This window comes from Triturus cristatus, chromosome 4_2, assembly GCF_964204655.1.
Source record: "Triturus cristatus chromosome 4_2, aTriCri1.1, whole genome shotgun sequence".
Classification (NCBI taxonomy): Eukaryota; Metazoa; Chordata; class Amphibia; order Caudata; family Salamandridae; genus Triturus; species Triturus cristatus.
In genome coordinates this window covers 90,824,258-90,844,950 of record NC_140586.1, presented here as the reverse complement: position 1 = coordinate 90,844,950, position 20,693 = coordinate 90,824,258, and the positions used below count along the sequence as shown (strand labels likewise).

General features: G+C 45.9%; 1 protein-coding gene across 2 annotated transcripts in view; it reads left to right on the top strand.

The window, feature by feature from the left end:
* Positions 1 to 459: 459 nt before the first annotated feature.
* Positions 460 to 20,693, top strand: part of SLC44A2 (solute carrier family 44 member 2 (CTL2 blood group)) — a 271,522-nt gene continuing 251,288 nt past the window's right edge. Inside the window, exon 1 of one of the 2 annotated variants that reach the window (XM_085600692.1) lies at positions 460 to 609. In XM_085600692.1, coding sequence (XP_085456818.1) covers positions 570 to 609 — 40 coding nt within the window. In that variant the 5' untranslated portion in view covers positions 460 to 569. The remainder of the gene's footprint in view (positions 610 to 20,693) is intronic. The other variant, XM_085600695.1, reaches the window with a different exon arrangement.

Genomic DNA, 20,693 nt, shown 5'->3' with positions numbered 1-20,693 from the left:
AGCTTGGAAGGTCAACGCGCCTGCTGTGTCGCTCAAAGGCGCTTCTAACGGCATAGGACAACATCAAGACCGTCAGGAAAAAATGTGGGAGTTGGGAAGATCGACCCCAAAAAGCCACTGGCTTCTTCCCGTCTGCGTGTATACTAAATGGGGCGCATCTTTCAATGTCAATAAAATATTTTAATGGTGAGCATCTCCTGATCTCGGTTGCTGAAGGCAGGAAAAGTGTTATGTAAATATCTCTCTCTGCTCCAGAGCGCTCAGGGTGGCATGGTATATTATCATCGTTCTGGCGGGGCTGTCTTGAAAACCCCACACATCCTGTCTGTAATCATCCCGGGCTTGCCTGCATAGCTCTCACATTCCTCGCCCCGTTGTCCGCGCTCCCATTGGTGCGGGGGCTGGTCACTCCCCTGCTCTGTGTCCGCTGGTTGGTCGCGACCTTTGCCTGCTCCCGCCCCCTGTCCGCTCTGCGGTGTGGCAGGGGCGACAGATGCTTCAGTCTGGCTGACTTGCAGGAGAGATAGGCTGGTCTGCCTGGGAGTGCTGCCCCCGTGCCCACAGCTGCCATGGTGGCTGAGGAGATGAAGAACCTCGAGGAGGGACATGGTAAGGAGCTGGGGTCCAGGGGAGGGGCTCTGTCACTGGGGCCCCCAAAGAGCAGAGCTGTTAATGCACGGCCCCACAGAGCAGGGGAAAGGGGAACAGAATGCAGCCAATCACGTGACTCATTGCTGGCTGAGGCGATGGTAGGAACTGTATGAGAATAAAGTTACTTGGAAGTCTGGGGAGGAAGGAAATGTTACCACTCCCTGTAAGCGTGTGTTCCGAGAGATAATAACTGTATTACACATCCAAGTAATATTATGGCCTCAGGGATAGTTATGTGTGTTTTGGCCTCAGGGATAATTAAGTGTGTTTATGATTTGATGGCGTGAGTGGTTCGAAACAGAATAAAGGCTTATGCAGAAGCTATACTGTGATGTATCAGCAAAAAACACTTTTTTAGGTCTAATTACGGAGAGGTTTAGATGTGCGCATGACCCCATGTCATCACATCTTCAAAAATGACAATATGAGGTACAGAGAGTTGGCTTTGGCCCCGCCCCTTTCCGCCATTGGCTTTTATGAGTTCTTCATGGTTTCCCATTGCTTGAAAGCTGCCCATCGAGGCCCTGGTACTTTGAGAAGGGTTACATTGTAAGATTTGTGTTCCCATTGAGTTTTGGTGATGGGGCTTCAAGTAGTCCTTTAGTTAGACAAGAACCAGTGAGTGATTTTGTGATATTTAATCTGCTGACGCGACTTTTTAATTGTTGGTTCGTGGCTATTTGTTTGAGAAACAGGTGCTGTTCGGATGCCTTGACCTTTCACAAAGGCATGATAACTTGTTTTGTGATTTAAGTTTTTTTCTTGTTCCCACATTAAAGTCTTGCACACACATAAACTATTTTAAATATGGAACAAAAATACTGACCCTTCGTCAAAACTATCTACGTTGATGTTTGTTTTCTTATGGCTGGCTTTTGAGTGCACCACTTACAACGTAAACTTTAAGTTCTGATGTTTTTTCATAGCACTCACAACTCTAGTAATGCACCCTGTTCAAGGACACCCTTCTCCCAGCTTCCATTTTGCTGTAGCCAAGATTTGGCTTCATTTCGGATGTTTCTTTCTAGGACAGGGTTGTATTGGTACGTCACTGAGATGCCCAGCGAATTATCGAACTATTCCCTCATGCTAAGCCAGGCCTATTGTCTTTGACAACGACTCGGAGTATGGAGGAAACTAATTCTTTTGTGATCCTTAAAAGACTTTAGGAGAATAAATCGTGTTCCTTGTATATGGGCGTGCAAAGGCTGATATAAATAAATAAATGCATTTGGTGACCTATTGACCCATACAGTTATATTGATCTATTTACGACCTCTTTATTGTGTGATCCGTGGAAGATTGACGTGTCTTGTGATCAACAGGAGAATACACGGTGTCTCTGATACACAAGAGAGGATGGACTGCCACTCAATAAATAAAAAAGGCATTGAACAATATATTGTTTTGTGGTCTTCGGTATGACGTTTTTTTGTGATCCGAGTCAGTAACATTGTTTTGCGATCTGTGGGAAAATGACATTATTGCGACATTAGGGTGGGGTAGAGTAAATGTGTGGGGTCTGGAAGAGGAAGACACGGTTACTTTGCAGTGCTAAAGGGGTGGGGGGCAGAAAGGCGCGCGGTGTACATGCTCAATGGTGCTAGAATGCCCGACAGAGTATCTGGCCAGGGGTATATCTTTCAGTAGTGCAGCAGGTGCAGTGACACCGTGGCCCAGGAGTCTTAGGGGCCCAGCCGACACTAATTATTGCAGTTGTTCAATAACCACCCAGGAGGCAGGGGTCCGTGTTTGCACCCTTGCTACCCCACTGTCTCTGGCGCACAGCAGGATGCCAGTACGGGTATATTCTACCCATATTTACGCTATAAACTCCTCGGGGAGGGTGGGAGGTAGACATGTGCCTTGTCCCCAGAGACCGCTGTCAATCAAGTATGGGGGGGGGGCAGCGGAAGCGGTGCCCTGTGCTCGGAAGGGGGGTGGAATGCCCTCGCCGCTGGTAGAATGTGCCCAGTGCCTGCACACTGCAGTGCCTAAGCAATATCGTTGTAATGGCTGCGTCCGTTGTCTGCTCAGTGCATGTGGGTGGCTCTGCTGTACAGTGCCTGTTGTGTGTGGTCGTGCAGTGCCTGCGAAGTGTTTTATGATAGCGCGTGGCTCAGCTGTGTAGCGTTTGGCAGTGCGAGGGCAGCATGGTTTCGGTGTTTCCTTTGTGCAGTCTCTGGGCAGTGTCTTTAAAAAGTAATGCCTGTACAGGGTCATGCAATGTCTGTCTGTCCAGAGTGTATGTGAAGCGTCTGTGCAGTGCACACACAGTGCGCGCGCAGTGTCCACGCAGCGCATTTGCAGTGACTGCCAGTTTCCATGCTGTGTTTTTCTTGCTGTGAAACTCTCGGTTAACGGAAAACCCCTGGCAGGACTTCCGTCCTTCCTCCTTCACGCTTCAGTGTTTTTTTAAGAGCATTCTGCGAATCATCATGTTTATTTAGCTATCTGTCAAGGTTTCATTTTGTCTGTTAAGTGATAACATATTATCCAAGGGACAACCAGGACAAGAACCAAAACGATTCTTTCATAGCAAACCGAAACCAACAAACCGGCCCCCTCCCTGGACTCCCACGGAGGGGTGAAAAACAAACTAGGGGAGGGGAGAGAGATGGGGGGGGGGGGGGGGGGGGTGGAGGGCTGGACCACAAAGAAGGGGCCACGGTGCCCTTTTTAGGTCTCGCCTGACCCAGCGCATGCGCTGGTCTGGCAAGACTTATCGAGAGGGCTCCAAAAAGTGCTACCAGGCCAGCCTAGAGCTACAGTGCATGTGCGCGGGCGCGCGCGCCGCTTTTACCGCGATTACTTTCACTTTTGGCCGCTTTGATGTTTGATCGCGATCACTTTCACGGCCGCTTGGCATAGCCATAAGGTCTCGCTTTTGGGACCTTATAAGTATTTAGTTATGCAACTGTTGCATGGCTAAACACTTATAAGGTCCCAAAGGCGAGACCTATTGGCTATGCCAATGCTTGTTTTTTTTGCAGAGATTTATATAGCGCGAACTTGACCCGAATCCAATCAGGCATCAGAGCGCTTTATATAGCCCCGGTTACGTTACATTAGGACACACATTGCAGTCCTTTATTCAGGGAGTTTACACAGTGCCCGTCTATGCCGGGGAGTTTTCAGCTTCTGTATCTCAGGCGTTTTTTGTAATTAATTGAGTGTTTTTTTTAACCATTTATGCAAGAGGATCAACATTTCACAGGATTACCGCTGTGTCTGAAACTCACATGGCACCCAACCCCACACATGCATGAAGCCACCCCGTGACACGTGCAAGCAAATCACTCTGCCCACGGATGTCAAGATCCATGGGTCAGATGCCAATTACACCTCAGATTTCGCCCTCTTCAGGACAGTTTTGCCTGGACCTAGGGGGAGGGGGAGTTTCAACGCCTCTTCAGGGTTAGTAAGCGGTATGTAAATACAATTTACAATTACTGACCAGCAGCCCGAGCCCAGGCCAGCTCCCTCGGTTGGTGCTCGAAGTGTGGGAGCTGCCGAGGCTGCGGGTCACATAAGGGAGGGATAGTCTGTAACTCATCGAGTAGAGCTGGCTGTTTCCAGATTCTGCACATTTCCTTTTGCTGATAAATGGTCACGTGATAACATGTATAAGAGGGAAACGCTACTCTGTCTTTGCTGTTCACTCTCATACAATGGCGTCCACGCTCCACACCTCAGTCTCACAGATGTTGGTGTCTATTTACCACTACAATAGAATAGTGTCCTTTGTATCCCAATGTTCCTTTTCGGGGGACGCTTGTGTTTGAAATAATCTGGCTTCTATATAAATCCTCTGCCTAGTGTCGCAGGGGAATGATACAACAGAAACGTGATGGTCGAGGGCTCAGACGAAGGGGACGCCTTTGTGAAGAAAGCAGATTATAGGAGCCCCCTCCCAGGCATGGGCAGAGTAGCAATTTGCCTGGGCCCCCACCTTGCAAAGGCCTCCTGGGAAAGTGACCTTTCTCCATGTCACCTCCGTCTGTATCTCTATCTCAGCCGGTAATGTAGAATTCTTTATTGTTTTGCCTCATGGGGCTTCTCAGAAAATGGGTAATAGGACTGAAAGTTGTTCCGAACAGGGGCACCCATTCATTAAGAGATGACACTGCTCAGAACTCACTCCGAGCCTGGAAGAGGGGCCACAGGCGCACCCAAGACAGTGAGCCACATGTTGCGTCAGGTGTCCCTTCCTGCACAAAAACAATCCTGCCAACAACACAGACATGGTGCGAGGGTGCCTGCGTTGGCACCACATTGTACGCTGGCTGAAAGGACAAGGGTGCACTGTATCTCGTACATAGGTGCACTCCTGTCCTTTTGATTTGGCGTAGGGCAGCACTGCAAAAAAGACTTGCCGTGCTGCCCTACTCCAAATTTTAGTAAATGAGTGTTAGATCTGGGGGTCTCTAGTTGGCAGAGGTAAGTACCTTAGACCAAATAGGGACCCTTGCTTCTAGTCAGGGTACAGGGAAACACACGGTAGATAACCCCTGCTCACCCTCTAGGTAGCTTGGCTCGAGCAGACAGGCTTATCCCCAAGGCAATGTGTAACGTATTTGCACGTAACAACCACAATGACCCCCCCCCAGTACACCACAAACGTAGATCACACAGGTGAGTATATCAAAAATATAACTTTATCTAGTTTCAGCAGGGGAAATCAATTGTCATAGCGTTGCACATTAATCGTTTTCTTGGGTTTGTCAGGATCGTAAGAAGATAGTCTCTAGTCTCTTGAATGAATTCCAAAAAGAATATGTTTGTAGGCTCTTAGTTCTTAAGACACGTTTTTCAGTTGTGCCCCTGCGCTTGCAACTGCAGCGCTCCTCTTCGACTGTTCTTTCGTTGGTAACCCGGCAATTATACCTTGCGCGGCAGTCCCCGAGCCCCCACACGCTATGCGGGACGTTCGGGACTTGCGAAGGATGCTACTACAGTTAACCGGGTTCCCTCTCCCTCTACAGACTCACCAGGATGCGGGCCGGGGTGCGAGGACTCGGCGCGTTGGAAGGTTTCTTCGGTGCAGGGCTCCTGCAACTCGTGAGCGCTGGGCCAATCCGGTCGCGGCTCCCTCGACGAGCCCCCAGTGACGCTGATAGATGTCACCGGGCGTCAACCAATCGCAGCGCGGCTCCTCCGGCCAAGCCTCCACCAAACACCAATCAGGTCGCGGCCTTCTCGCTTCTTTCTCCGCGGCTTGGCGGAGCGGGGAGACCAGCCTCTGATCGGTCTCGGGCCCCCGGGCCGTGGCGGTGAATTGCGGGCAGGATGTTTTCGGGGTGCCCTGAGTCAGCGGGTCGATCGAGACGCCGCTGGGCTTCACAACGGCTCAGGGGGCGCCCACGATCTTTAGGCTTGCAGAAATGCACGTGCCGATGAGCACGTCGATCTCCTCTCCACGGCAGCCGGTTTCAGGCAGGAATCGGTGCGGCGCTCTCAAGAAAAGCAGAGAGCAGCCAGCGCAGTTCACGGGCAGAACAGAGTCTTGTAGTCTCGGCAACCTTTATGTCCCTGAGTTGCCAAACAGGAGGCCAGTTCTTCTCAGGCCCTTGGAGATTCAGAGTTGAAGACACAGCACACAGCAAAGTCTTGTTTTAGGTCAAGCAGGCAGGGTCACAGCACACAGCAAAGTCCCTTCTCCTCCTCAGCTTCAGTTGTACAGCAGGACAGGTCAGCCCTTAGAGCACACAGCAAGGCAATCTTCCTTCAGTCCTTCAGCGGTCCGTCTTTCAGCAGAGGTTCCTCTTGATTGTAGAATCTAAAAATCTGTTGTCAGGGGTCCTTTACTTATACCCCTAAAAGTCTTTGAAGTCTTTGTGCAAGTGGGTCCTGAGCCCGGTCTGATCCAGTTCTGGGTGTTGCTGGAGCACTTTGTTTTCCTGGCTTCTTCTTTCCTTTCAGAGTGAGGGGCAGAGTCGTCAGCCGCCCAGCAGAAGGTGGAGCCAGCACTGTGGCAGGCAGGCACATCCCTATTCACTCCCAGGTGCTACCTCCTCCCTCCACTCTACTTGCAAATGTCGTCATTCAGCAAAGGGCTGACTCAGCCAACCTCCTGGGGGATCCCCAGCCCCTGTCACTCTCAAACCAGACAGTCCATCCACAAGCATGCCCAGGCACACAGAAGGGTCAGACAAGAGAACAGCTACTCTTTAAAAAGTACTATTCTCCAACTCAGGATTTAAAAACAACCTCTCCTAAAAGATGTGTTATTAAATGCTGAGCTCAGGGATATCAAACACTCATGTCTTATCTTGTTCCTATGAGAAGATAGGCTGATAGCCAGCCTCCCCCATGTTAGCCTATGGAGCAAGATAACCTTGCAGCAGTGAACACACAAAAGGGCCGTTGTTCACTAACAGAGCAGGTTACCTGCACTAGTACATGCTCTACCTTTCACATACACTGCACCCTGCCCAGGGGGGTACCTTGGGCCTTCCATAGGGATGACTGACGTGTATAAAAAGGGAAGGGTTAGGCCCGGTCAGTGTGGACACTGGCCAGGAGGACATGGCAGTCCGGGGACTGCAGTGGCAGGCCTGAGACACTATTTTAGGGCTACGCAAGTGGGTGGCGCAATCAGCGCTGCAGACCCACTAGTAGCATCTGTCATCACCAACCCTGGCACACACAGTGCACTTTACTAGGGACTTCATGGTGATACAAATATGCCAATCAAGTATATCCAATCAATATGATATTTTACACAGGGAGCACTTACACTCTGGCACTGATTAGCAGTGGCAGAGTGTCCAAAGCATTTAAACCAGCAAAAACGAAATCCAGCACAGCATCAAAAATCCAGGTAGCAGAGGAAAAAGATAGGGGAAAAACCCACGCCAAGGATGTCAGGTCTAACAATGAGGCACTAGGTGTGACTTACCCAGGGCTCTGGAGCCTGGTGAATAGCTGTCACAGGCCTTCAGCGCTATCATCGGGGCTCCGGACACAGTACACCATGGTCATACGTGTTTATGTCCATGAGCATAATAAAAACGGTGTCAGGAAATCTCCCCCTGTCCTTGGTTACAAGTCCCCATCTGCCAAGGCTCTGTCACTGTTGCCTAGCAAATCTGTCCAATTGTATTTTGACACTTAATTAACAAGTGATAGCATGTCAAATTGTATTGCCCTGTAAGTCACTGTGAGATATCTCATGTGGTAAATGCCCACTGCAAGGATTTCTCTATAGCCTACAGGTGACAGGTTTAAAGGTTGGCAAAATAGTTCATATGGTCAACACAGTGGCTGCAGAGATTTTTGTTTAATCTGACTGTAACAGCTTCATAGTTTAGTAGGATAGTTTAGTGGATGAATGCACCTGCAGTAGAGATCTATGTATAACCATCATGCCAGGGGTTCCAATCTTCCAGTGCAATATCAGGGAGTGTTGTGTAGCTAACCCACAAGGCACTAAGTGTGAACGTCTGAGACTTTTAGTCTTCTAAGGCTCAGAGCACGAATAGCTCGGAGTTAGGACAAAAACAAAACACACTGTTTAAAAATACTATACTTTTTAAATACTAATGGCTTCTTTTTGATTCCCAGAGTAGAACTCAATTCAATACATTATTCGAATACAAGTTGTACCCATAAAAGTGCAATGCCAAATAGTTAAATGCATACAATAAAAATGTAAGATGTTAAAACCAGTACATATTCAAAATAACTCAAGTGGAGTTTGGCCTAGCTGGTATTTTACTAGCACGCCTAGCTGAAAAAACAGACAACTTGAGAAAAGGCCTCCTCCCTTTAAAAATACACAGTTCTCCAAGCGAATGCCCACCACAGCAGACTGAGAGAGAATTCCCGTGGTAAGAGTGATTACAGGGAGTTTGGAATAAATATGGATCAAAGACAAGAGATTTATTTCAAAGCCATAAATGTGTTGGAACATTCAGCGTTAGGAAGAGGCAGGAGAAGCTGGGAAGACAGCCCAGTGGGCTTTGTGTCCAGTGCAGATTTCATTTATGTGTAGACTGTCAGTCTCAGGTTCAAATCCCAGACAGACAGCTCAGTCGGGTAATGTGCATGTTGAGATGTATGTGGAACATACATGCCACATGTTCCACTCCTGGTAAAATAGCTCACTAAGTTAATCACCTGTTACCAAAACTGTGTGTCACTTGTACCTCATGGCAGCAAACTCCACTAACATAGCTCAGCAGGCTAATGTTTCTGCTGCAGAGATCCAGGTATAGCCACCCACAAGGCTGGTCACATGTTTCATTTGCCATGGGGCAGCTCAGTGGATAGCTCAGTGGATATATGCCTTCTGCAAACATGGGCGAACCATCAGAGTTTACATCCTAGGGAGATAGCCGAGGTGGTTAATGTGCCTACTGTGGGGGTGGGTGACCCCTAGAGAGCTGTGGCAGGGGAAGATTAAGCTCGGAGAAGCGCAAGACGTGGATTTCCTGCGTGAGTCGCACAACAAAGGCCCAAACTAATACATAATGACAGACCCGGTCTTAATTGAGGCTGACGCGATATTTAGGGGGATCAGCGGATGAGACGCGCTGGAGCCCTCGCAGGATGTAGTGTCTCCTAAGAAACTGGCACACACGGACCGATCCCGACAGTAACTTCATGGCAGAGTCGTATCCCGGGCCCGCCTTGTGAATCACCCAGTGCGCGGCCATGTTTATCTCCGACTGACACATTCAGAGGACAAGTGATACCTCCTTTTGTTCGAGTAGTGTCACTACACGGGGGAGGTGAGGGGAGGGGCGGCGGGTGGGAAGACGTCATCGCAGGAGGGAGGCGTCACATTTCCAGAGGAGCCCCGTTGCTTGCTTACACCTGGCCGACAGACACCACAAACCTCTCAAGTAAATGGAAAACAAGCATTTACAATGCAATGGTCTCGGCAATATTATAGGTAGAGCTATTGGTATTGCTCATTAATTTTATCATTTTTGTATCCCTAAATAAATGGCATTGTCATTTCTATTGGCATTAGCTTTTTTTTTGCATATGTGATGCCTATTGCATTAGCAGAGATAGAGTGAGGTAGTGAGATAGAGAGAGAGTGAGGTATTGAAATAGAGAGTGAGGTAGTGAGAGAGAGTGAGGTAGTGAGAGAGAGTGAGGTAGATAGAGAGTGAGGTAGTGAGATAGAGAGTGAGGTAGATAGAGAGTGAGGTAGTGAGATAGAGAGTGAGGTAGTGAAAGAGTGAGGTAGTGAGGGAGAGGGATGTTGTGAGGTAGTGATATATAGGCATAGAGTGATGTGATGTAGTGAGATAGAGAGAGAGGTAGTGAAAGAGAGAGTGAAAGTGAGTTAGTGAGATAGAAAGAGTGAGGTAGTGAGATAGAGAGTGATTGAAGTAGTGAGTGAGAGAGAGTGAAGTTGTGAGGTTGTGAGCTAGAGCGTGAGGTAGTGATGTTTTGAGAGAGAGAAGTTGTGAGATAGTGAGGTAGTGAGATAGAGTGGAGTAGTGAGGTAGAGAGTTATGTAGTGAGAGAGAGTGAGGTAGTGAAACAGTGATGTAGTGAGGGAGAGGGATGTTGTGAGGTAGTGAGATGTAAGCAGAGTGGTGCTTTCCACTTAGGTCAGATAATGAACCCACATCAAACCAACCCAAAGAAGCTTCAAGATAACTTCTCACACAACCGCCCAAAGATAGGAAGTATCTGTTACAGGTATGCTACAACATGAACGGGGCAGCCTCCAAGCCTTGAGCACAATATTTAAGCTCTTCCACCATCATCCACACAAAAAATCCACATTCTTAAAACCATGCACAACAAATGCCAATTATTGGGCCTGCAGAAAGCTTCCTGACTACGTCGCCGGTATCATCACAATACAAAAGCTACTGTAAAATGCATAGGCCTTGAAGCAGTTCATCTTTTTTGTAAGGCTGCAGTCCCAATTTAAACAACTAGAAGCTGACATCTCATGTCATGTCATGCTGTTGGCAGAAAAAATCTATATTGCACAGCTTGCGCTTCATATGGCTTTGTGATGGAAGTGTATTTTCCAATATGAGCGAATCGACATGTAGAGCAGGAATCATTTGTGACTTCAGTGGTGTACTATATACTGAGATTCGAGATGTCTCCACGGGACACATTAGCCTCTGTTTTCATGCTGAAATGAGGGGCATTCGGTGCCGCCAACCTTTTGGCAAAACTCTCTATGGGCATTTCAATGAAGAACACAGACAGCCATAGCGACCCACACCACTCGAAGCCCCTGCCGGCCCCAACAGACTGCACGAAATCTCCAAAATGTATCTCTCAAGTTTCGCTTTTCATAAGTTTTAAGGATTTTTTTTGTCAAACTGTTTTTATTGGGATTACAGGGTTTCAGCATCGCACAGTACAGGGTTTCAGCATCGCACAGTAGTTCTACAGATTTCATGGGGATGTGTCTGAGTGTTTAATTCATGCGCATCTGCTGGGTCTGTTTAAAGGTAAAAATTATAAATTAAAGGTTTTACTGGGTGCACCAAGTAAATTGTCTGTCATAGGCCTAGTTGGCCAAGCTTGCCACCATTACACAAATATGGTTTTACCATGCTGCCCTTTCATGTGCTCTAGTTATAAAGATAGTTATTTAAGCTAACTCAAAGAACAATCGCACTACAAAGGTCCATTTGAAGCAGCAGCGTTCAGTTCTAGAGAATTATCATGCCCCCTCATTCCAAGACTCAGGAGATGCAGTTTTACAAAAACCATATTTTATTCGGCCACATTTATTTTCACAGGCATTACAGACGCATCACCTCATTTATGTTTTATACGTTTATATAAACTCTTCAAATGAGGTGTAGTGCGTCCTGCAAGAGCGTCAGATGCCTGCCAGAAGGTTCTTCCTGTAAGATACTGTGCTTTACCTAAACGGGTGATTTCTTCTAGTAAACGAGGGTTGTCGATATTCTCTCATTAAATGTACTGCAGCAGTGCTAAGAAGCGCAGGTATTCAGTACCGGACAGTAGCTGCCCATTTAAAGCACTGGCTACATCAGGGCGGCGTCTATTCCTAAAAGAGCCTTTCTGTGCCTGAGGACATATGACTACTACACAGACTGAAGGGATGTGATGTGACCTACGCAAACAGCACGTGCTGCTCCTGCAAAGCACGGTCTGGCTGTCTTCTGCTGCTGAAGGAGTGAACGGGGTCCTTGCAGCGTACAGGATAGCGCCTTGGCCTATTTGCTCATCTTGTTATTTAACCTGCAAAGGGAGTTCGGTACATGCAGGGGGCGGCTTTTCCTCCTGCAGACAAATGTATCTAGTCCTGCCCTTCCGCAGGAAGATGATGCTCGCCCTTTGATATTAACTAAATCCTTAATGAACGTTGTTCCTGCAGGATTGCGAATGCTGCTTCCGGGACAGAGCACATGATTTATGCAGCTGTTCCAGCAGGAGTGTATCTGTTACCTGGACTTCTCAGGGAAGTGCTCCGTTCTTGCAAAAGGGGGAGTTTAGCAGCATGGAGCTTTTCGGATTAAAGTGTCACAGTCCCGTAAAGGAATGCTTCCTTTAAGATGGGAGTCAGCTTCACGCCGGAAGGTACCCGTAGCGCTCCTCTAATATGAGGCTGTCCGATTCCAGCTCAGGAGTGCCTGGTCAACAGAAGGCAAAATCTGTGGCTGGCATGCTCTTACTTCGGTGAAATGTTATCACGTACCGAATAAAATAAAAAGCTCACAGTGCTCCAGAAAATGCAAAGGTTTTCTTAAGATATTAAACTAGACAACTTTAGTCAATCCTACTAAAACATACTCGCGAACAGTGAATGGTTTTGGCTGGCACGACAGCGATATTTTATTAAGGCCGATCCTTTCGGAGACCGGGCAAAATAGTTGTAAACATAGTGGCGCACTCAGGCGAAAACCACCCTAAACGCACACTAACGTGATAGCGATTCATGCACCTTACTCTGTGCATTAACAATCTCTTTATCAACTGCTCTTCAGTCAGAGTTCGTTCAATGGCCACACAGTACAGTTCATTCGGTGTCCACAATACAGACTCTCGAAGTACTCTGTCCTATTAAGATATATACCAATCTTGTACACAACATATATACTTTATTCAAGTATTTCAGTAGGAACCACTGTATTTCAATATAAACAATTTTAAAAGATCGTGGAACCGACTTAAGGCAAACAAGTTTACCTCTGTAGTACATATTTAATAATTACTTTGTCACCACTCTAAGGTGACAAGCTAACATTTGCAAACGTTTAAAAACGAAGTTGCGAAGACGCGGCTTCCAGCAGGGAATGTAGTGAAATGTGCTCCTTCTGCTCTCCGGGTCCCCGCCGAGCTTCCTACATCGGGGCGGCGATCTCCAAGCCCTCACTGTATGGTTACACTGCTGAACGCCTCATGCATGGGGCTGTAATAGAGCTTTTCCGACGCCCTGGCACTAGCACAGCAGACCTCGGAGTGGGGGCACGCCAACTCAACGCCGCGATCTTGTGGAGCTGGGTCCCGCTTACCCGGTAGCAGGCTGCTCCTATAGCCCCAGGAGTGCTGCGAGGGGCTGAAGTGCGAGCCCGAAGAGGTTCAATGCACTCTAGCGCCTGGGCTTCGCAATAGTGACTGCCGGCCTCGTAGTTCTGCCGCTCCCAATCTTTCCAGCACTGGGCCTGTTACCCGTATCTAAACTAAGCTTTGAGGCCTGCGGAGCCAGGGGTTCCGGCTGCAGAAACTGCTGTCTTGAAAAGCGGGGCCCTGGGAGCAGCCACGGAGGCTCAAACTGCCTGCTGGGAACCTTCTGGTGTGGCACCGGGGGACTTTGTGGGGTCAGAGGCGGGAGCCCAGAATGCTGTGTGGCACGGAAGCCTGGGCTCCCCCGGTCATAGCAGCCGGTCAATGCGTCCCGCTACCCGCTATAGACCTGAACCTTCCCCATAATTGCCTGAACTTCAGCTCTGCGGCCTGTTTAATCGGAGGCGGCAGATGTGGAGGCCGGGTCCTCCGTGGACTTGCATGCTCTTCCTGGGGTCTGGCCGATACAAAAGTCCTGTGTGCCCAACGGCTTTTCAATCCATACAGATGGGGCCGATGGTCTTTGGTGCGTCCTGTGACAGGCAGCGGAACGGGCATTTCAAGGGAAAGCATACCGAGAAGTACAGAGCTAAGAGTGGCGGACTGGCCCCTTCTGTGGAGTACCTCACGACACGGCGCCGGACGGATGGATCCTCACGCCAGACTATAGCAAAAAAAATGGCGGATGGAAGCTTCGAAACTTTTTCGGATTCGGGGGCGTGTTCCTGCTGTTCTAAAAGGGCGTGGCTAAAAAGTGGAAAGAACAGCAAGGAACACGCCCCCGAATCTGAAAAAGACGGAGCCTATTTGGAGGGACGGCTCTCCCCTCCAATGGCTGGCCTCCATTTAGGAAGCCAGCCAATGGAGGAGAAGCTAAAAGAGAGGCGGGCTAAATAGCCACTCTAGAAAACATTAAATCTCCGACTTCCGGTTCTGCCTTCGGCAGACCGGTAGTCCTCGACCTAAAAACACATACAGCCTGCGCCTTGTGTCGCTTCAAAAGGCAGCAAGGAGCTAAAAGAATGGGTTCATTGCTCAAACTTTGACTATTTGTAAGGTATGCTAATGAACACCACTTATATTATAGGAGACAATACAATCAATTGTTTATTGTAACGTATGTGTTTATTGCTGCTACCTAACTCAGTGCCACTCGTTTCATTAACATCAGAAGAATGAATGAATGAATGAGTACAAATCTGCGAGGCGTCAAATATATGCTATTCATGTTACGCCAACTGTTTCCAGCGAGTGCATAACCTCCTGAGCTGTTTCACCACATTTGGACCTACGTGCCACACCCACACAAGTATCTCTGCAACGAGTGTATGAAACCACTGTACAGTCTTATATGTAAATACACGACTGTAACATGCTGGTGACATACAATGTTCTACAACATGTATGCTAATCCTCCATGCTTTCCTATGAGGATTTCTGCCCGTAGTTAGAAAGGATGCCCCTATAGCTGCCGCAAGTGTGCCAAGGACCTGAGTTATCTTACTGGTGTTACTCCCTCAAAACAGCTGGCTCCACACAGTAATCCAGAGCTCGTGCTTTAACCCTCTAAGCTATCTCAAAATGCATTCTGTTTGTGAACAATTAAATAAGCCTGGACTGGGCAAGGAAGCAGTACTCGTGCCATCATCCAGGGGAGGGACAAACACAGGAAGAGGAAGGGAAACCGGCACCCCTGCCCAAAGAGAAGCAAGGAAAAGAATGTGAAGGTGAATCCAACCAATGGTAAGCAATGGGCAGCGTCTAGGCCCCCTGTAAGTAAACAACATGTCTGCAATCGACAGCGCATGTGCTGTCTCAGGCAAGACCTAAAAATGCATAAAGAATGATCGACCAGAGGTGGAGAGTCATTGACTCAGCTCCGTCTGACTCCACCCCTCATGAATGCGCCCTGCCAGGCTCTGCCCACTTCCTGCGATCCTCAAACCCATCTCCAATATACTGTTGCATTAGCAGCACCAAAGGGTGTCAACTGTCTGCCATCTTAGAGCTTTGTCCCGAATCCCTAATGGTGCTAGAGTTTTGGTTTTAGCCAGCTGTGATGGAGAGAAGTACCTGAAAGCTGGTGGCATGAGGCAGAGGTGCCAAGAGGGGTTTGGACTGCTTCCCCCCTCACAGTACACATTTTCTGCCAGCCTCTTTCTGCCCCCTCACAGATCCTTTTATTTTTTCTCTCTCAATTCCTTATCTGATGTATTTAAAGCATGTGTTTCACCTAGTCTGAATTATATATTTGGAAAGCAAAGCTTTCCTAACTCGCCCCACCTTGGCATAACCGTGGATGGGCACAGCCCTGGTCAGTCACAGACAGCTACCGACTCATTTCAACAGCCACCCTGCCAACCTAGGGTCAGGCAAAGAGGTCTGGCAGCCAAAGCCCTGCTGCAATGGGATCAGAGAGTGCCAACAACACAAGGGCGGCCTTCCTATCGAAACCTGGTGTCCCTGTACTCCCAGAAGCCCAAACCTTTTAAGGAAATGAGTTACTGGCACTCCACAAGCTCTTCTGCCTGCCAACTCTCCCTGCTTCTGTGAGCTCTACAGATAAATGTATCCATTAACGAAAGGGAGCAGGAAACCCAATGTAACACTGCAGGAAGATGTATTGATTAGCAAAAAGGAACAGTGAGGCCCTAGAGCAGCCATCAGTACTTCGCAGACAGGCGCCATATCATAGGCAGTGCCACTGGAATTATGCAGCAGGGGAGGCCAATATTATGCATCCGGGTTGACTATATTATGCAGCAAGTAAAGGCAAATTATGTGGCGTAATGTGGCATATTTTGTGGTAGCATTAACTTCATTATTGTGTTATTTTTACTCATTTTAACACTGCATGGGTAAAGTTTTCACCTCTTTAGTTCTTGTTTAATACCCAAAATATCAATGAGCAACTGAAAGGTGACCAGTCAATGTTTTTGAATGGCCTTCCACTGCGCAGGGACAATGTAGCGGTGTTGCTGCATTTTTAGTAACTTTTGATCCGTTTGAGCAAAAAAAATTTGTTTTCGTTAAAACCTGCAGATGAGGCAACAGGTGTGGCAAATAAATAATTAGGCAGAAAATGCACATCTGCAGCGTTGCATAATTTTGTCTCTGATTAGCATTAGACATATTGTACACGGCCTACCCCTAGATAAATTCTGCATCCTGTAGCTGTCTGCCCCTAGTCATGTTCAGAATCCTAGAGCACTCTAACCCTAGCCATGTTTAAACTAGGGGTGGACTGAACTTGTGGAGGTTCACTCTGTGGAATTCCACGGAGTTACATAAACACTCAGCGAGATTCCATTGAGTTCCGTTAGCGTGCAGAAATCAGCACATTGCGCTGCTCGCTCAGATTTTTAGTGCCGGGAGCTTGTTCCGCGTTGCACAACCAGTGCGAACGGCACCACATGGCGCGCCTGAGGGCTCTGCTTCTTTGCTGCCGCTCGAGTAGATTTTCTAATTGAGTGACAGTTTTCTCACTGTGAATGGTCACAACTGCCCACGACTGCTCGCGTTGAGAAGATCTCACTAGGTGCTGTCTCGGGGCCCGAAAATCGTGCAATGGGATGACAATCCCTGATTGTGAACTTAACGTTGGTGAGCTGTGCGTGAGAAACAATGATAAGCGTAATTTGGAGTGTGCAGAACTCTGCGATTACTGCCGGCAGAGCAGAATTTATCGCCCACCCCTAGTTTAAACTCCTGTAACAACCTACCCCGAGACCACCTCTGCATTCCTGGGTAGCCTGTTGTAGTCCTGAATATTGACTGCATAAATATTCACCTACCAAAATATTAAGGTAAAACAATTGACTACCAAAATAACATGAACCCTATACTTATAATTAACATAAAAAACATATTGATTCTAATATATTGCCCTACACAAATTTCTAAAGTTAAAAATATCTAATACAAAATTGTATATTACTCTAATACTCAGTTTTAAAAAATACAATTAACAAAACGTCCCAAAAATTGTGTAAAAACATCAATAATATACTTTAAAGATATTAAAATTATTTAATTACAATTATTTTCAAATTTTAGAAAATTGCAAAAGTTGATAGTTTAGAAAGTTGAAAGTTCCTATGTATACATTGATTAAGGGCTTCCTTGATTATTGTGCTTACAAAAATTAAACTATCATTGTTTCTAAGTCTAAAATTATGATATTGAAACCAAGGATTGAGCACGAACAGTGAGATTTTAGAACAGGTAAACTATTTTGACTATCTGGTAATTCGGTACGATACTAAACTGTCTGCAGCAGTTCTTAGTTGTAAACAAAGAATATGGGGGCCTTCATTGAGCTAGTTACTACATGTTTACAGAGCAAAGTCATTTAAAGCTGCACTATATGAAGCTGAAATTTGGGGCTAAACAGATTGTTCTATAATTCAGAAAACCGAGAATAGATTTCTGAGGGCATTATTGTTGCTGGGGCAGATCAATTAAAAAAATAAAATAATTTTTGTGATCATTTCTATCTACAAATACAATTAAATATCTTTCTTACTAATCTAATATATTTGGGGTGTAGATCAGATTTACAATTGCAACTTCAATCGAACTAAATTTGGGTAAAGTGCATCTATTTTTTGTGGGGTGGGGTCAGATTTACCATTCCCACTCCATTCTAAGCAATATTGGGAATAGACTTGGACTCAGGGGGGAGAGGTGGAAAGGGACAGATATACCATACTCACCCAAGTTAAGTTAAGTTGGTAAAAGTATTGAACTCCTGGAGGGGGCACTGGTGGGCAGTTTTACTACTCCAATTCCAAACAAAGCGCCATTAGGGAAAGCGTAGGGCTCTGGTGGTGGCATCAGATTTACTATTCTCACTCATAACAAAGCAACACTGGTGACATTGTTGGGTTTGGTTGGGGTAGAGGGCAATAAAGTAATCCCAAATAAACAAAATTGCAGTAAAAGTTTGTCTCTGGGGAGATCAAATGTACTATTCACACTCCAAACTAATCAACATCAAATAAAACAATGAAAACATTTATTATAGAATTAGAACACAAATAAATGCAGAGAAATCAGTAATTTATTTACTTATTAAAGTCAAAACGATAGCAAAATAAAACTCATTAAAAAATAAAACCTTTGAAAGTAATGTAAGTAAAAATAATTTTTAAAAAAGGAGCAATATCGAACATATACCTTTATATTAAAACAGTAATTTCATTCTCAAATTTAATTTCTAAATTTCAAACAATTAATTACAATGAAAAAGTTTTAAAAAAAAGTTAAATTAAATGAGCAAATGATACAAAAAAAGTGAGGGATAGGAAGTTTGAAGTGATCTCAGCCGCTGGAAACGGATAAAATTATCTGTCTATAATGTTCGTTAGTATGGTTCAGCCCTGGGGATGATCCACACTCAGTGATGAAGTATATTTCAATTGGTATTAACCATGCGGGAACCTACTTCGACTTGAAGATGCTAGGACGTTATTTGGACATGGCTCCGTACTTCCTACACGGTTAATACCGATTGGAATATACTTATACTGAGTGTGGATCATCCCCAGGACTGAACCATACTAACGAACGTTATAGGCTTGCAAACAGGCTTTTCCTTGTTTTTGCGTAACCGAGGATACAACTCACCTGCTATCTCTCATCGCCCTGAAGAAGCCCTTGTTTGGGCAAAACAGGTTGGCTGGTCCAATTGATCACAAACCAGGCACACCTGAAATAAATCGACGGAAAAAGACATTATGTTTGCGACCTTTCTTTCTGCGCTAAACTCTGTAACCTGTTATTCAATTATATTGCCTCTCATCCAATCAGTATATATGTTTATATTTATGATCAAGGGGCAGCTGGTCATTTGAGGTGGGCAGTATCGTTATACCACATGACTAGTCCAGGTTGTGCAGTCTTCTATGACCCGGCTGCTCTTCTTTTTTGGAACATATTGAACATACACAAGGACCAACATTTTATCTCAAAATGGTATTTCATTTTTTTAAAAGGGCGAACAAGGTCTCTGTTTAAGAGCAAATCGTGTTTGAACATGAAAATGTCAAAAGACTTGTGTTAAAATCAGGAGAATCAGTTACTGTTGAGCAAAGGTGTGCGAAATTGCACACGTTTTTCCTGATATTCCATGAACCTTTCACAGTATTGTGCTTTCAGGGCAAATTGTGGTTTACCGATATTTTGTGAAACTTTTTTAAGTGAGCATGCACTTCATTTGAAAAAGTCTTGTGAGAGATATGGGCGGAAGACAGGTTTGAGCAGAAAAAGTTTCTTGGTGAGATAGTTTCTGTATGCCACTGTTATCTTGAAATAATATTTTGCTTGAGGTGCATACTCGCTTAAAAAAAGTTAAGAAAATTGTCAAAATTTGTAAGGATTTTGCAGACTTCACAAGTGAAAATAAAATTTTGCCCATGCATTGCTTGTGGTGATCGTACTACCCGAGTGAGATACAGCTATTGTATGGAAAAACTGCAAAGAGATACATGTTGGAAGCCAGGAAAATATAAATATTGTTCTTAAATAATCACAGGAAACACTAGGTTCATAACCAAAATGCATTCTGGGATTTAAAAGCTTGTGCCCACTGGTGTGTGCAACCTGAAACAAGAGTCTGATGTACTAAATAGTGATTGCAAAAAAGGGGTCGCAAATTGTGTACTTAATTTTTGTGAATATTATTTTATTTTGCCATCCGACCTGTGTGCTAATAAGTCACTTCACAAAATAATGAATTGGAGGGGGTCGTAGAATGAACTGCCTAATTAATATTCAGAAGATAGATCTCAATTTGTGACCCCATGTGACTCACTACAATAATTAGGAAGTTGGTCTGCCAGGGACGGCAGACCACCATACCTGCACCTGTAGAAGTTGCCGCTCTGATTCACAAAAGGGAAGAGGTCCAAAGAGGAGACCTTCCCCTGTATGAATCAGTTACCACCCCAACTTGAGAGCTGGTAACTGATCAATGGTTTGCAACTGAAATTGCGGTTGAAAACAGCTGATACATAGATTATCGAATGGCAATCTGGAACGGACGTCCCTTTGACACCGCTTCCAACAGTGGCGGCTTCTGCGCTATGGCGGAGGAGTGTCGCCCCACTGCTTTCAAGCAGTGCAAGAAACAAAAACATAAAATGATAATAACTTTCAGTTATTATCATTTTATGTTTGTGCTGCTTTGCGGGCGGGGCTGCTCTACTCTTGAATATTTGAATAGTTCCACATTATGGCAATTGTTTAAATGTTCTGTGGATACTATTAGGTAGAGCTTATCTGAAAGTCACTCATTGTAATGTAAGCCCCCTTTGCTGCTCCAAGATGTGTTTGCCTGTTATCAATTTATAATTGCCTCTAACTTCTTGGCCTTTCTCCTTTCCTTCTTTTGGAAACTTGGTACAGGACTGTGCCCTTGTTTCATCAGCCTTTCCTTATTTTGCTTATATTTTCTCAAATAATCAAGATTAAATGCTCCTCTGTCCGGCTGGACACAGGAGGAAATCACATAG